The sequence below is a fragment of the Galeopterus variegatus genome, unplaced genomic scaffold (genome assembly GCF_000696425.1).
Source record: "Galeopterus variegatus unplaced genomic scaffold, G_variegatus-3.0.2 Scaffold668, whole genome shotgun sequence".
NCBI lineage: Eukaryota > Metazoa > Chordata > Mammalia > Dermoptera > Cynocephalidae > Galeopterus > Galeopterus variegatus.
In genome coordinates this window covers 443,070-461,356 of record NW_007726779.1, presented here as the reverse complement: position 1 = coordinate 461,356, position 18,287 = coordinate 443,070, and the positions used below count along the sequence as shown (strand labels likewise).

The 18,287-nt window shown below is 45.9% G+C and overlaps 1 protein-coding gene across 1 annotated transcript in view; it reads right to left on the bottom strand.

The window, feature by feature from the left end:
• MX1 (MX dynamin-like GTPase 1) overlaps nucleotides 1-8,098 on the bottom strand; it is a 30,136-nt gene extending 22,038 nt beyond the window's left edge. Inside the window, exons 1-3 of the mRNA XM_008571220.1 lie at nucleotides 8,054-8,098; nucleotides 2,620-2,812; nucleotides 1,407-1,544 (exon numbers count right to left, since the gene is read on the bottom strand). Coding sequence (XP_008569442.1) covers nucleotides 1,407-1,544; nucleotides 2,620-2,812; nucleotides 8,054-8,098 — 376 coding nt within the window. The remainder of the gene's footprint in view (nucleotides 1-1,406; nucleotides 1,545-2,619; nucleotides 2,813-8,053) is intronic.
• Nucleotides 8,099-18,287: the final 10,189 nt, after the last annotated feature.

Sequence of the window (18,287 nt, the reverse complement as noted above, 5' to 3'; positions counted from 1 at the left end):
TGCTTATTTTAGGCAAGAGGAGTATTGGCTGCTGGTGTTTTTTCATGAGATTTCACCTCGCTCTTTATTCCTTAATAATGAAAAATTTAGAGTATGAATTTGTTTCATCAAATGGTTAGATAATACAACTTTCCTCTTTTCTACAACCAGAATGTCTTTTTTGTAGGTTTGATACTATTCTAGAATGCAGAGTGGAAGTAAACAACAATGGTTTATGTGCAGGGTCTGTGAATTGCCCCCCAATATCCATTTACCTGGTATGTGGTCATGAGATTAGGTCTGGCCACTTCTTCCATTGAGGGAGCCTGTCCCTTGAAATTGGGCTTGACCATGTGACTTTGTCAGGCTAACAGGATACTTCAAAATGGGATGCCAATAGACTTAAAGGTGCTACCCACTGGGGCATGCCCTCTCTTACTGCTGGGAACCCTTCATCACCATGTAGAGAAGCCCATCCCAGCATCCTGGAGGATGAGAGACCCCATGGAGAGAAGCCCTGGTCACTCCAGCTGAGGGCCAAGATACACAACAGAGGCCATCCTAGAACACCAGCCCCAGCCAAGCCAGCCCAGAGAAGAACTACCCAGCTGGTCACGGAATCATGAGAAATAAAAAGTTCTAAGCCATTACATTTTGAGATTGGTTTGTTACACAGCAAGAGCTGACTGATACACAGTTATTTTGAGTGTTCTGCCGCAGTCAGTATATGTTCATCAGTGCTCCCATCTTTACAGAAGCTCAGCCCGTCCTTCCCCAAATGACTGAAACTCAACCATGTGACATGTTAGGAATAAAACTAAAGTCAAAAAGGAAAATGTACTTATTTGCCTCACAGCTGTTGCTCTTTGTTGGTTACTTCGTCCTTCTAGTGTTATTTCCTCTTTTAGATGTTCCCAATTATCTTTGTGGTCTGCTTTTATTGAGACCTGCCATCAATCAGCCCCAGCTAGGACTATACAGACACGTGCATGTCCCTCTCTGAAGAAGAGGCCCACCGGTTCTGAGTGGGGTTTTACAAGGTGACAGGGGAGGAGCTCCCTCCCCCCAACACCCTGGCTCCTCTCCCATCAGATCTGTGGAGTGGGGAAACCCTTGAATATGGGACAGATCCTCCGTATTTGGAGACAAGATTTAAATTTAAAATTCATATCATTCCCAGATACTTATTTACATACTAAGCAATAAATTACTGATGTCAGCTTCTGTCCAAACATGCTGGTCTCCACGAGGGTAAAAGAAGAGAAAGTAAAAGGGAACTGGGGCTGGTGTGAGGTGGGAGGATCCTAAGAGGGCAGGACAGGTTCAAAGGGAAGAGCGGGAATGGTGGCAGGTGCCCCCACCTGCTCCATGGGCTCTGACCAGGTGTCCAAATCATGGATGACTAACAAATGCTTGTTGGCACTCACCTTTCCTGACCTCCTCTTCCACCTCCAAAGCATCTGAAATCTTGATCTCGAGGTCCCGGTAGCTGACCTTGCCCTTCCACTCTTCTCCGTGCACAAGTTTTTTCAGTTTTAGCACCAGAGGACATCTTGTCACAATACCTAGGAGGTCACATCCAAATCAGTTCTCTGCTCTGCTCTCAAAAGTCCTATATGATGCCTTAAACCTATGGTTCTCAAACATTTATACAGTCATCTGGGAGACATTTAAGATGGAAAACTTTCTGGTCTCACTGTCTGATGCTCTGATGCGTCATGTCAGGGCAACCTCAGGAATGCGCTTTCTGAGTATGCATCCCCAGTGAGGTTTTGCTCACTAGTGCTTAAAAGCCACCACTTCAGGCTTCCCAATTCATCCCAGTGTTCTGCAATAGCTCAGGTGGAAAACTGCAGTGGGAAACCCCCTAAACTTATGCAAGCATCCTCCATTATCCCCCTAACATACCCACTCTACTCCCATTTGGAAGGCATACTGCTCCCATCAGGCCACCTTCCCACTATCCCCCTACTCCATCCAAACCTTTCCTATCTACCCTGTCTGACCTCTGTTCCAAGACCCATCTCAGGTCTGACCTTTTCCCTTGAGGTCTCACTGATATCCTTGGCCTTACAACACAGACAGATCAGTAATCTAAGCACCAATCTATCTCCCAAAATGGTGGGTCTCCTGTTGGGACGCGGCTCAGGAAAGACACGCACATGCACATAGTTCTGGGCTAGGGACCCAAATGCATTAATTCAGATCTCTCCCAAACTGCAGATTATATACAACACACACAAAATGTGCAATGGATGGTATTATGGACTAAACAGTGTTCCCTCCAAATTCATATGTTGAAGCACTAACCCCCAATGTGACTGTATTTGGAGACACGGCCTCTAAAGAGCTAATAAAGGTTAAATGAGGTCATAATAATAGGGTCCTAATCCAATATGACTGGTGTCTATATAAGAAGGGGAAGAGACACTAGGGATGTTTTCACACAGAGGAGAGGCCAGGTGAGGGTGCAGTGAGATGTTGTCATTTCTAAGCCAAGCAGAAGGGCTTCAGGAGAAACCAAACCTTCATCTTGAACTTGCAGCCTCGAGAAAATTAATTTCTGAGGTTTAAGTCACCCCATCTGTGGTATTTTGTTATGACAGCCCTCGCAGACTAACAAAGAGTGTAAGTTCTTACCGCTGCCTCTGGGAAGGGCGACTCCTGACAGAGCTTCCAGCACAGAGCTCTTGCCTGAGCTCTGGTCCCCAATGACGGCAATGGCAGGCAGGGCCAAGTCCTGCTCCACGCCCAGGGCCCGGAGGGAGTCAATGAGGTCGATGTAGGGGCGCACCTTCTCCTCATACTGGCTATACAGTTTGTTCTCGATCCCCTGGACAAGGTGAAAATTGAAAATTCTGTCATGGTCTGCAGGTCATGTTCCATCAAAGATGGCCAATTTCAATAAGCCTAACATACAGGTTATTGGAATTCCCAAAAGAGAGTGAGAGAGGAACAGGAAAAAAATATTTTAAGAAATAATACACACAATTTTCTCAAACTTAATGGAGACTAGAAATGCAAAGATCTAAGAAACTCAATAAACACCAAGCACAGGAAACAAAGTAAACTACATCAACATGCATTAGGTCAAATTGCTCAAAACCAGTGACACAGAGATACAGAGAAAATGTTAAAATTACCCAGAAAATGACATATATACAGAGGAACAAAGATGAGACTGAAAGCAGATTTCTCATCAGAAACAATTCAAGTGAGAAGACAGTGGAACAACATTTTTAAAGTACTGAAAACACCATCAACCTAGAATTCTATACCCAGCAAAAATATCTTTTAAAAATGAAGGCAAAATAAAGTCTTCAGATATCCAAAAGCTGAATGAATTCATCACCAGCAGACCTGAACTAGAGAAAATGTCAATGTCCTTCAGGCAGAAGGAAAATGATACTAAATAGAAATTGGGATCTACACACAGGAATCTATACCATAAGTGGAAACTACTATACTTTTTCTTATTACTTAAACGTCTTTAAAAGCTAATCAACTGTTTGAACAAAAATGATAACAGTGTACTGTGAGGTTTACCATATATATAAAGATGCATGACAAAAACAGTAAGGAGGCTGGGACCAAGAGAAGTAGATGTACACTATTGTAAGGGTCTTATGCTGTCCATGAAGAAATATGCAATCATTTGAAAGTAGATTTAAGTCAAATACTAAAAGAGTTACACTTAATAAGTGAACAAAAGGAACAAAATGGCATCATGAAAAATACTTGATTAATCCAAAAAAAGGCAGAAAAAGAGGAGAAGGGGAATGAAGAACAGATGGGACAAATAGAAAACAAATAGCAAAATTATATTCTCAAACTTAATTATATTAGCAATCACATTAAATATAAATGATTTAGTACTCCAAGAATGGTCAAATTGACTTTGAAAAGGAAGAACAAAGTTGGAGAGCTAGCACTACCTGATTTCCATAATTATTATAAAGTTATGGTAACTAAAACAGTGTGGTATTTCTGTAAAAGCAGGGAAAGAGATCAGTAGAACAGAACACCACTCCAGAAATAAACACTCTCTGACATGTGACAAAGGTGCAAAGGCAACAAAGAGGGAAGTCAGGTTTTTCAACAAGTGGTATGAAGACAAAAAGAAAAAAAAAGAACTGGCATCTATACCTTACACCATATATAAAAAAGTTAACTCACAATGGATTATAGACCTAAATGTAAAACCTAAAACTGTAGAACTCCTAGGGAAAACATCGGGGAAAATCTTTGCATCTGTGGGTTAGGCAATGTTTTCTTAGATATGGCCTCAAAGGCACACTCCATAAAACACTACTGAAAAACTGCAATTCACACAAAAGTTAAAAACACCCGATCTTTAAGAGAGACTGTTAAGAGAAAGAAGAGACAAGCCACAGTCTGGGAGTGAACGTTTGTAAAGTACATCTCCAACAAAAGACTTGTATCCAGAATATACAAAGAACTATCAAAACTCAACAGTAAGAAAACAAACAACTTGATTAAAAAATAGGCACATGATTTGGAGAGACACTTCACCAAGGAAGTTAGAGGGATGACAAACAAGCACATAAAAAAGATGGTAAATACTTCCAGGGAAATGCAAATGAAATTAACAATGCTTCAAATTAGTGGATTTTGTTGTATGTAAGTTACAACCTCAATAAAGCTGATTTTAAAAAGGCAAAAGTAAGTATAAGAAGCACATAGAAGGTATACATGAAATTTTCAAGTGGTTTATCAGAATCACGACTAAAGCAATGACTGTTCTGTATAACATAATTTTAGAAATTAAATAGAGAAATATTAACAAACATACAACATCAAAAATATGAGAAAATGAGAAGCGCCTGGGGTCCTGAGGCGGTGGGCTGCAGGCCTCGGCCCTGCCAAAGGCCAACCACAATGAGGCCAGCAACCGAGCCAGCTGTGGGCCAGCTCTGTCCCCTCTTTCTCCCTCCCCTCAACAACATCTTAGAATGTACTTATTAAAAAATATATATATGAGAAGTTGCCACTATAAATGCTTTCAGGCAAAGAAGGGTAAAAAAAGACAAGATTAGCTGCTCAGGGCATTCTAGGCACAGTGGACTCCACTGCTGCTGCTCCTCTCTCCTGTCAGCCGTCGCCTGAGATGGTCTCTAAGGAGGAGCAGAATCATACTTGTCCTTCCCACCACACCATCAGCTGGATGTGACTTTCTAAAAGAGGTCTGATTGGGGTCTAGGAAGGAAATATGAGAACATCATTTTATCTTTGACCCCTTTCTTTCCAGTGTCTACTTTTGTATGTGCTTAATATACATAACTGTTTCCTAGAATAGTTCCTTTATATCAGGGCAAGAAGCTATTCATATTTTGGGCCAGATAATTCTTTGTTATGAGGTGCCGTCCCATGCATTGTAGGAAGTTTAGCTGAACCCTGGCCTCTATTCACCATTCACCAAGAGTTGAGACAATGAAAATGTCTCTGGACACTGGCACAAGTTCCAAGGGGCAAAACAGTCCCTTGTTGAGAACCACTGCCTTACAGAATGGACAAATATAAAAATGTATATATGGGGAGTTCCAAAAACTTTTCTGCAGAGAAGGGGGTACTTACTGACTGTTGGCTAATATACCCTCTGCCAGAAAAGCAAAATGGCGTTAAAGACCGAGATACACAAAATGGCACCTGAGAAAGTTTCCCAGAAAACCCCCACCTGGAAAAATCCCCTAGCTGCCATGTCACCTTCCCGTGGGCGCAATTTTGCCCGCCTATGAGAAAGTCCCAGCTCAGTTTAAACCCCACTCGCTTCCCTCCCCTTCCTTCTTAGCCAATAGGAACAGCCCAGCTCAGCCTCACTGGATATAAAAGGCCCATCCGACTCTCCCTGCTGCTGCTCCCACTTTCCAGAGGGCAGCCTTCTTGTTCATTTTGCCTGCCTAATACACTTTGGTTGAGTCCCCGTCTCATGGTGTGTCTTGTTTTGCGCTCGGGCTGGGGTTTTTCCTTTCATTGGTGCCATGACTCGGATGGGTTTCCCCACCCTAGTGGGACCCTATCCCTTTATCTGCCCATGGCCCGGAGCCCACACTAGTGACGACACTCAGCCCGGCCCTTCTTCCTGATCACCACCAGCACATCCAACACCAGCCTCTAGTTGGTGAGTCTTTGAATTACTGCTTTCATTTCTCTCTCTCTCTCCCTCTCTCTCTCTTCGGGACTTGGCAGGTTAAGCTGGGTCTGCCCTTTCCCTGCCCTCTCATTTGCTGTGGGGTTTGTTTCTGCCCTCCAGACACTCACAAGCCCCGCACCGGGTGTCCCAAAACTCTGTGACCCTCTAGGGTCCCTCAACCGCCAGAAACCGGTGACAACCGCTTTTGGTGGTGTGAGACCTCTCAGTACCCCAACCGAAGCGGGGATGCCCCTTCAGGTCCAGTACTTCCTTCTCCATTCTCATGGGTGGTGTCACATCTCTCCCGGCCGACTCCCCTCTAAAATGTCTCCTGACTAATCTTCACACTTTGGGTCTGACTCTGGATATTAAGCAAAACAAACTTGTTAGGTTTTCCACCCAAGAATGGCCCAACTATAATTTAGATAACCAAAACAGGTGGCCTCCCTTTGGGTCCCTCAACCCCGACACTCTACGGGACTTATATAACTTCTGCGAGCGATCAGGAAAACGAGCTGAAATTCCCTGTGTCCAGGCTTTTTCTTACCTCTGTTCTAACCCTGCTTTATGTACCACCTGTGCCCCAAAACAGGTCTTATTAGTGTCTAAGCCTTCTCTGCCCGCCCCCTCCTACCCTTCCCCTGACTTCGACTCAGCAGATGAGCCCCGCCCCCATATTGGGGACACGTTCCTCGCCCACTCCAACCAGCATCGGCTCTTCCTGCCTCTTCTGCCCCTCTCACGCCACCACATCCTTCCAGCCCCCCTCATACACGAGCCCAAGCCCGTGAAACCTGGCCCACCCTTCCGGCCCAACCTCCGCTTTTAACTCCTCTCCGAGAGGTGGCAGGAATGGAGGGTATCGTTAGAGTCCATGCCCAAATCGAGAAACGCTTGGGTTCTTATACAACTAACCCAGTTCTCTACACAAAGGAATTCTGATACCTCTGCCAGACCTATAGCTTAACTTTCCATGATGCCCGCTCTATCCTCACAAATCCTTTATTGCCAGAAGAACGTAGACGAGTCTGGCTAGAGGCCAGGGCATATGGAGATGAAGCCCACCAAACCACACCCGCTCACCCAATTGGGGCACAGGCTGTCCCAGAAACCGACCCTCATTGGGATTCTAACCCCCCCCCCATTGGCTCTCCGTGATCAGTTTCTTACTTGCATAGTGGCGGGGCTTAAAAGGGCCACACAAAAACCAGTTAAATATGAAAAAATCCAAGAAATAATACAAGATAAAAATGAAAATCCTTCTTTCTTAGATCGCCTCACTGAGGCTGTTTTACAATATACTAACATAGACCCAGAGACCCCAAAGGGAAGACAACTTCTCAGGACCTATTTCTTTAACCAGAGTTCCCCTGACATAAAGGGCAAATTAAAGAAAATGGAAAGGGGGGCCCTCACTCCTCAAAATGAAGTACTGGCTGCCACATTCAAGGTTTATAATGGCTGAGACGATATGGAAAGGGGGCCCCTCACTCCTCAAAATGAAGTACTGGCTGCCACATTCAAGGTTTATAATGGCTGAGACGATAAGGCCAAATGCCAAAAGTACCAACTACTGGCACAGGCCTTAAAGGGGTCCACACCCTCACCAACGACTGCCTTTTCAAGGGGCCCAACCACACCAAAGGGACCCCCGGGTCCCTACTTTAAGTGTGGTAAGGAAGGACATTGGGCACGATCATGCCCCAACCCCCATAGAGAGACTGGACCTATCTCAAACCCCACACCCAGCCTTCTAGGACTGGCGTCGGACGACTGACGGGGCCCAGGGCACCCTCTACCTACGACAGCCCTCACCACCACCAGGGAGCCCAGGGTACATCTCGCAGTTGAGAGCCACCCCATTTCTTTCCTCCTTGATACCCATGCCACTTTCTTAGTATTAATGGAGTTTTGGGAACCTACCTCCTCTTCCACACCGCCTATTGTTGGGGTAGGGGGCAAAGCCATTTTTCCACTAAAAACTCCCTGGATAACTTGCCACTTTGGGGACCATTCTTTTGCTCATCAGTTTCTCGTGATGCCACAATGCCCAACCCCTTTGTTAGGTCAAGACACATTGGCCAGGTTCCAGGCCTACATCTCTTTCCACCATACCCCCTTCACTGCTCTTATTGGTTGCCGGAGCGGCCCAAACTCCAGACGAACCAAATCTTCCTCCGCCACTATCCAAAGTTAATCCCCAAGTTTGGGATACTTCAACTCCCTCTTTAGTCCATTGCTAACCAGTTTGAATCTCCCTCAGAGACCCCAAAATTTCCCTCACCAGGCCCAATACCCTCTTCCTACCAGTAGCCTGCTAGGGTTACAACCAATTATCAATGAGCTATTAAGGAACGGTTTCATTCAGCTCACAAACTCCCCCTACAATACTCCCATCCTGGCAGTTAAAAAAACTCCCAACACTTTCCGGTTAGTCATCATTAACAAGGCAGTTGTGCCCATCCATCCTTTAGTTCCTAATCTATGCACACTTTTATCCTCTATCCCTGCATCCCACCTATTTCTCAGTGGTGGATTTAAAGGACACCTTTTTCGCTGTCCTGTTACATCCAAATTCCCAAAGCCTTTTTGCATTTACCTGGACTGATGCTCAATCTCATCATTCCCAACAACTCACTTGGATGGTCCTTCCCCAAGGTTTCTGGGACAGCCCCTATTTATTCGGGCAGGTCTTAGCAGAGGACCTCTGCGGGTTAGCTTTCACCCATTCCACACTCGTTCAGTATGTGGATGATCTTTTGTGCAGCCCTTCTTATCCCATTTCCATAACCAATACCATTTCCCTCCTCAACTTCTTAGCAGACAAAAGATACAGGGTTTCTCCCCAAAAGGTCCAAGCCTTTAAACCCTCAGTCAAATATCTGGGAGTTCAGATCTCCCACGACTCCAAGGCCATAACAGTAGACCGAAAACAACACCTTCGAGACTTGCCTGTTCCAAAATCTAAGGATGAAATGTTATCATTTTGGGGCCTTGCGGGGTACTTATGAGCTTGGGTTCCAACTTACTCCTTTCTTGCCAAACCTTTATATGACTCTCAGGGCGACTCAAAGGAACTTCTAGATAAATCCATCAAAACCCCTTTCGAAAACCTCAAGCGGGCTCTCCTTAGAGCCCCAGCTTTACATTTACCTGACTTACAATGGCCCTTTGTTCTATATGTGCACAAGAACAAGGGCTTTGGGTTGGGTGTGTTAGGACACCAGAGGGGGTCCTCTTTCACCCCAGTGGCCTATTTGTCAAAAAAACCTTGATCCCACCATTCGTGGGTGGTCCCTCTGCCACAAGGCATTGGCAGCCACTCACGTGCTTCTTCAAGAAGCAAAATAACTCTCTTTTGGCAGCCCCACCAGTGTATTCTCACCTCATCAATTAAAGGATCTTTTGACTTATAAAGGGTTACAAACCCTCCCAAAGAGGGGGCCCTCTTTTGCCCCACTGGCCTATTTGTCAAAAAAACTTGATCCCACCATTTGGGGGTGGGCCCCCTGCCTCAGGGCATTGCCGGCTGCTCAAGTGCTTCTTCAAGAAGCAAAGAAACTCACTTTTGGCAACCCCACCAGTGTATTTTCACCTCATCAATTAAAGGATCTTTTGACTTATAAAGTATTACAAACCCTCCCACGCTGCTGGGCCCTATCTCTCCTCGTTTCCTTCATCCATGATCCTTCTATAACTTTCCAGACTTGTGCCCCTTTAAATCCTGCCACCCTTTCGCCTGTTTCTGAAGAAACTCCCTTCCATCAATGTATCAAGTCTTTAGAAATCCTCCTCCCTGGGGGAGAGAGGGAGGAGGGAGTGAGGTGTCGGTGACGGGCCATAATAATCATATACAGTGTATATTGACAAAATAAAAAAAAATAAATAAAAAAGAAAAAAAAAAAAAAGAAATCCTCCTCCCTTGCCTGTCTCACATCTCAGAAGGGCCACTAGACAACCCCACAAACATCTGTTTTACAGATGGTAGCTCTTCCTTAATAAATGGAGTATGAAGGGCAGGATATGCCATCGTATCCTCCACTAGTATCATTGAGGCCAGAGCTTTGCCACCCAACACAACCAACCAACTGGCAGAACTCGTGGCGATCACCCGGGCTTGTGAGCTATCTGCGGATGAATCCCTTACATTGTACACTGATTCTAAATATGTGTTCCACATGCTTTTGTCATATGCGGCAATTTGGAAGGAGAGGGGCCTTTTAAACACAAAAGGAGTCACATTTACCAATTCAAAGTTTATCACTAGACTTTAACAAGCATCCCTTTGGCCTTCCAAAATAGGCATAGTCCAGTGCTGGTCACATCAATCTGACTTCTCTCCCATCACCATAGGTAATTCTGGGCGGACCAGGCTGCCAAGCAAGCAGCCATGTCTTCCGACCCATGACTGGTTATGGTCACAGCCCCGCAAACCCCTTCTGAGAAACCCTCAAAGGATCCACAGAGACACCAACTTTTACCTTACTTACACTCTTTGTTCCACCCTAGTGTACATAACCTAAAATTATTCTGAGCTTCTTTCTTCTCTCTAACCCCAGAAGATAAATTTTTTCTCTAAGATTTAACCAAAAAATGTCAAATTTGCTAAAAAACGAATCCCAATACCCCATTACGGCCCATTGCTTTTCCAACACACCAGGTTAGAGGGCACACCCATGGAACGGATTGGCAGGTTGATTTCACTCACATGCCAAGAGTGCATAAACATTCTTCTCTCCTTGTTTTCGTGGATACATTTTCTGGATGGGTAGAAGCATACCCAACATTGAATAAGAGAGGATCCACGGTGGTTTCCCTCCTCCTTTCACATATCTTCCCACGATTCGGGGTCCCCACATCATTCCAGTCGGACAATGGTCCCAAATTCATTCCCCAGGTTACGCAAAGGGTTGCAAGAGGTCTCAACATCCCATGGCATTTTCATATCCCTTATCACCCCCAATCATCAGGAAAGGCTGAACGAACTCCACACTAATTGGGTAACATTACTCCCTTTAGCCTTGTTCTGCCTCCAAGTTCTCCCAAAGCGGCCCTCTTCCCTATCTCGATTTGAGGTCACGTATGGCCGCTCGGACATACCCCCCAGATTAATTCCTTCCCCTGGTCATCTGCCAGGACATCTCTCTTACCCACTTCTTTCTTTTATCTGCTTGGAGCTGTGGAAGCATTAAGAAACCCTTTTACCTAGCNAACTTCTCATGACCTATTTCTTTAACCAGAGTTCCCCTGACATAAAGGGCAAATTAAAGAAAATGGAAAGGGGGCCCCTCACTCCTCAAAATGAAGTACTGGCTGCCACATTCAAGGTTTATAATGGCTGAGACGATAAGGCCAAATGCCAAAAGTACCAACTACTGGCACAGGCCTTAAAGGGGTCCACACCCTCACCAACGACTGCCTTTTCAAGGGGCCCAACCACACCAAAGGGACCCCCGGGTCCCTACTTTAAGTGTGGTAAGGAAGGACATTGGGCACGATCATGCCCCAACCCCCATAGAGAGACTGGACCTATCTCAAACCCCACACCCAGCCTTCTAGGACTGGCGTCGGACGACTGACGGGGCCCAGGGCACCCTCTACCTACGACAGCCCTCACCACCACCAGGGAGCCCAGGGTACATCTCGCAGTTGAGAGCCACCCCATTTCTTTCCTCCTTGATACCCATGCCACTTTCTTAGTATTAATGGAGTTTTGGGAACCTACCTCCTCTTCCACACCGCCTATTGTTGGGGTAGGGGGCAAAGCCATTTTTCCACTAAAAACTCCCTGGATAACTTGCCACTTTGGGGACCATTCTTTTGCTCATCAGTTTCTCGTGATGCCACAATGCCCAACCCCTTTGTTAGGTCAAGACACATTGGCCAGGTTCCAGGCCTACATCTCTTTCCACCATACCCCCTTCACTGCTCTTATTGGTTGCCGGAGCGGCCCAAACTCCAGACGAACCAAATCTTCCTCCGCCACTATCCAAAGTTAATCCCCAAGTTTGGGATACTTCAACTCCCTCTTTAGTCCATTGCTAACCAGTTTGAATCTCCCTCAGAGACCCCAAAATTTCCCTCACCAGGCCCAATACCCTCTTCCTACCAGTAGCCTGCTAGGGTTACAACCAATTATCAATGAGCTATTAAGGAACGGTTTCATTCAGCTCACAAACTCCCCCTACAATACTCCCATCCTGGCAGTTAAAAAAACTCCCAACACTTTCCGGTTAGTCATCATTAACAAGGCAGTTGTGCCCATCCATCCTTTAGTTCCTAATCTATGCACACTTTTATCCTCTATCCCTGCATCCCACCTATTTCTCAGTGGTGGATTTAAAGGACACCTTTTTCGCTGTCCTGTTACATCCAAATTCCCAAAGCCTTTTTGCATTTACCTGGACTGATGCTCAATCTCATCATTCCCAACAACTCACTTGGATGGTCCTTCCCCAAGGTTTCTGGGACAGCCCCTATTTATTCGGGCAGGTCTTAGCAGAGGACCTCTGCGGGTTAGCTTTCACCCATTCCACACTCGTTCAGTATGTGGATGATCTTTTGTGCAGCCCTTCTTATCCCATTTCCATAACCAATACCATTTCCCTCCTCAACTTCTTAGCAGACAAAAGATACAGGGTTTCTCCCCAAAAGGTCCAAGCCTTTAAACCCTCAGTCAAATATCTGGGAGTTCAGATCTCCCACGACTCCAAGGCCATAACAGTAGACCGAAAACAACACCTTCGAGACTTGCCTGTTCCAAAATCTAAGGATGAAATGTTATCATTTTGGGGCCTTGCGGGGTACTTATGAGCTTGGGTTCCAACTTACTCCTTTCTTGCCAAACCTTTATATGACTCTCAGGGCGACTCAAAGGAACTTCTAGATAAATCCATCAAAACCCCTTTCGAAAACCTCAAGCGGGCTCTCCTTAGAGCCCCAGCTTTACATTTACCTGACTTACAATGGCCCTTTGTTCTATATGTGCACAAGAACAAGGGCTTTGGGTTGGGTGTGTTAGGACACAAGAGGGGGCCCTCTTTTGCCCCACTGGCCTATTTGTCAAAAAAACTTGATCCCACCATTTGGGGGTGGGCCCCCTGCCTCAGGGCATTGCCGGCTGCTCAAGTGCTTCTTCAAGAAGCAAAGAAACTCACTTTTGGCAACCCCACCAGTGTATTTTCACCTCATCAATTAAAGGATCTTTTGACTTATAAAGTATTACAAACCCTCCCACGCTGCTGGGCCCTATCTCTCCTCGTTTCCTTCATCCATGATCCTTCTATAACTTTCCAGACTTGTGCCCCTTTAAATCCTGCCACCCTTTCGCCTGTTTCTGAAGAAACTCCCTTCCATCAATGTATCAAGTCTTTAGAAATCCTCCTCCCTTGGGGAGAGAGGGGGGAGGGAGTGAGGTGTCGGTGACGGGCCATAATAATCATATACAGTGTATATTGACAAAATAAAAAAAAATAAATAAAAAAGAAAAAAAAAAAAAAGAAATCCTCCTCCCTTGCCTGTCTCACATCTCAGAAGGGCCACTAGACAACCCCACAAACATCTGTTTTACAGATGGTAGCTCTTCCTTAATAAATGGAGTATGAAGGGCAGGATATGCCATCGTATCCTCCACTAGTATCATTGAGGCCAGAGCTTTGCCACCCAACACAACCAACCAACTGGCAGAACTCGTGGCGATCACCCGGGCTTGTGAGCTATCTGCGGATGAATCCCTTACATTGTACACTGATTCTAAATATGTGTTCCACATGCTTTTGTCATATGCGGCAATTTGGAAGGAGAGGGGCCTTTTAAACACAAAAGGAGTCACATTTACCAATTCAAAGTTTATCACTAGACTTTAACAAGCATCCCTTTGGCCTTCCAAAATAGGCATAGTCCAGTGCTGGTCACATCAATCTGACTTCTCTCCCATCACCATAGGTAATTCTGGGCGGACCAGGCTGCCAAGCAAGCAGCCATGTCTTCCGACCCATGACTGGTTATGGTCACAGCCCCGCAAACCCCTTCTGAGAAACCCTCAAAGGATCCACAGAGACACCAACTTTTACCTTACTTACACTCTTTGTTCCACCCTAGTGTACATAACCTAAAATTATTCTGAGCTTCTTTCTTCTCTCTAACCCCAGAAGATAAATTTTTTCTCTAAGATTTAACCAAAAAATGTCAAATTTGCTAAAAAACGAATCCCAATACCCCATTACGGCCCATTGCTTTTCCAACACACCAGGTTAGAGGGCACACCCATGGAACGGATTGGCAGGTTGATTTCACTCACATGCCAAGAGTGCATAAACATTCTTCTCTCCTTGTTTTCGTGGATACATTTTCTGGATGGGTAGAAGCATACCCAACATTGAATAAGAGAGGATCCACGGTGGTTTCCCTCCTCCTTTCACATATCTTCCCACGATTCGGGGTCCCCACATCATTCCAGTCGGACAATGGTCCCAAATTCATTCCCCAGGTTACGCAAAGGGTTGCAAGAGGTCTCAACATCCCATGGCATTTTCATATCCCTTATCACCCCCAATCATCAGGAAAGGCTGAACGAACTCCACACTAATTGGGTAACATTACTCCCTTTAGCCTTGTTCTGCCTCCAAGTTCTCCCAAAGCAGCCCTCTTCCCTATCTCGATTTGAGGTCACGTATGGCCGCTCGGACATACCCCCCAGATTAATTCCTTCCCCTGGTCATCTGCCAGGACATCTCTCTTACCCACTTCTTTCTTTTATCTGCTTGGAGCTGTGGAAGCATTAAGAAACCCTTTTACCTAGCCCATCTAGGGCTCACACCTCGTTTCCCTTGTCCCCCGGTGATTGGGTATATTTTTCTCTTCCACCTGATAAGGGCCCTTTAACCCCAAAACGGGAGGGACCTCTTAAAGTTGTTCTTTGTACACCTACAGCTGCCGGGCTAGAAGAAGCCCCAGGAAAACTAACCTCATGGAGTCATATCTCCAGGTTAAAGCCAGCCAGGTCGCCCGACTGCAGAACAGAGCCTCACCACTCAGGTCATTCTCACAAGCTCGCTTGTTCCATTTCTCCCACCAATCCTTTAAAGCTTCATATATCCCATGTACCTGCCCTCTCCCCAATTCCGGAGTAACTGCTACTCTTCCCTTCCTCATACTGCATGGAAATTTGGATTTTCGAGTGTGGCCCATTTTCTCTTCTTTTTCTGTGGCAACTGCTTGAACTCCCTACTTGGCCCTGGCCCATAGCCACACCCATTTGTGAGATTGAGGTTGATTGGGAGTAACCCCCATGCAGGATACGTGAACAACATACATACACCTTCATCGCCTTCCTGACTTTTCTTCTGCTTCTTAGCCCTGTCACACCTGACTCAGGATTCAGGTGGAGATTTTATTTGACAGAGACCTGGACAACTGGCCGTACAACCCATGCCCCTGTTGGAGGTTTCTTTTGGTGCAATGGCCCCCTCTCCAAAACTCTTAACGCCTCTGGTTCCATTCTCTGCCTCTGTTTCACTGGTCCCTCAACTTCCCGGTTACAGCCAAGCAGAAATTATTGCCCTAATTAATCCCCCAGAAAACCAAAAGCGTGCAGTCTTTCTCCCCTTAGTCATCGGGGTCTCCCTGGCCTCCTCTCTAGTGGCCATGGGACTAGGCACAGGGGCTCTTATCCATTTTGTAGACTCCACTAGAGATCTATCCCCAAAACTCCAGGAGGCTGTTGAGGCTTCAGCAGAGGCCCTGACCTCCCTACAATGCCAAATCACCTCGACAGCCCAGGTAGCTCTGCTCACCGCAGCCTCCAAGAGTACCTGCCCCTACCAGATGGTGAGGACACGTCTCCTATTTTTCCTCCATGCCCTCCAGGAGGACAGTTGGTTACTCCCTAACATCCAACAAGCAGAAGACATATTTGAGGGCCTCAGTGACCTTTGGCTCCAAGGGACATCCCTCACCTTCTCAACAGAAGAAATTACCATCTTCAGCACCTGGGTTTATGGTCTCTTATCTCTCATATTAGACTAAGCAAACCTTCTGCCCTCGCCTCCCAAGTCCTCCTTCCCCCTTCTCAGCAGGAAGTAGGCAGAGATGATCTCAATGCCCTTCTCCCAATCTAATACCAAAGAAGGAGGAATGCTGGCTAATATACCCTCTGCCAGAAAAGCAAAATGGTGTTAAAGACCGAGATACACAAAATGGCACCTGAGAAAGTTTCCTGGAAAACCCCCACCTTGAAAAATCCTCTAGCTGCCACATCATCTTCCTGTGCGCGCAATTTTGCCCGCCTATGAGAAAGTCCCAGCTCGGCTTAAACCCCGCTCGCTTCCCTCCCCTTCCTTCTTAGCCAATAGGAACAGTCCAGCTCAGCCTCACTGGATATAAAAGGCCCACCCGCCTCTCCCTGCTGCTGCTCGCACTTTTGAGAGGGCAGCTCGCTTGTTCATTATGCCTGCCTAATGCACTTTGGTTGAGTCCCCGTCTCCTGGTGTGTCGTATTTTGCACTCGGGCTGGGGTTTTTCCTTTCACTGACAAGTACTCCCTTGACCAAACTTTAGTCAGCCCCCTTGCGCCTCCTTCCCCACTACACATTGACTTTGCCTGTTGTAGGAAAGAATCCTGGCAGGCCAGTTTATTGAGAATCCTCCCCATCCCTTGATACCTAATCAAGCTCCTCTCAGCAATTCTCCATGCTCTCCTGCATTTTACCAAAACCAGAGATTATTTTACATTGAGTGTTAGGACCAAAGCTGTTTTTTTTTTTTTTTTTTTTTTAAGTTGAGTTAATCTCCATTCCCTATCGCAATAGTCTAGACCCCATTGCAAGTCTTGAATAAAGTCTTCCTTGCTGATTTTAACAAGCATCCAGTGCAACTTTTTTCTATAACAATCCTTAAAAAAGGGTGGGGTGCACTGCCATAGGGAAAGCCTGGTGGTACGATGGTGTGACAGCTGTGCCAGAAACCTCACTATATCATTGTACCCTTCGGTAGCCTCAGTACTAGTCCTCCTGATGAGATTTTTTTGTTTTCATTTTTTTTTATATTCTCCATTCATAAGAGTTTATAGAATATAAACAATAATAAAGCAAATATGCATGTGCCAGCCAGTTGGGTGGAGAAAACAAACATTCCCAGTACTTACCATACTCCAGACCCTCAGTCCCTCCTCCTACCACCGCTCACCTGCAGAGGCTCCCTCTGCGCTGAGGCTTGTAATCATGCCCTTGCTGTTCTTTTTAGTTTTACCACCTATATATCTTTTCCTAAACGGTACATTGCTTATTGTTGCCTGTTTTGGAATTTTATATAAATGGGACCATACTGTATGTTTCTTCCATGATTCGATTCTTTGGTTCAACGTTGTTTTTTAGCCTTGGCTATTCTGAGTTCATTCCTTTTCATTGCTGCACAGAATTCTGCTGCATGAGCATATTGCAGTCTGGGTATTTATTCCACCACTGACGGGCACATGTGTCAATTCCAGTTTTCGCTGCTATGCATGTAGCTCCCGGGGGAAGCGCAGGAGTTTGCACAGTGGGTCTCAAGCCACAGCATGCAGCAGAACCACCTGGAGGGCCTTAGACTATAGCTGATAATTCATTAGGTATGAGGGTGGGAAGGGGGTGATCATCTGCATTTCAAACAACTTCCCCAGCGTTGCTCATGCTACAGCTCTGGGGACCACAATTTGAGAAACATGGTCCATACCTAGAAGTGAAACTGACTGATCACAAGATGCGCCCTGTTCACCTTAATCAGAAAAGGCCACACTGCTCCCAAAGCAGGTCAGTGTGAGTGGGTGTGAGTTCTTCCTGTCCCAAATGGTTACAGCCAGGCAAAAGATGCACATGGGAGGGAATTGCAAGAAGTAAACAGTTATGTTAGGGTGGTGGAGAGATGGGCGGCCCTTCTTATTTTTCCATGTCCTTCAACATTGTTTTCAATGTTCCTGGAAAAAGCATCTAACCCTTCTTAGGAAGATGGAGCCAATGTGAAACAGGCTGATGATCTGCAGTTTGAAATGTGAAGAACAACGCACTGAGCACTTTCTGCATGGCTGGACACCACCTGCATCTACCTTCTCAACAGCCGCACGAGGCAAGAACCGTGATCACTCCCATCTTAGAGATGGAAACCAGGCTCCTAATGGGAGGAA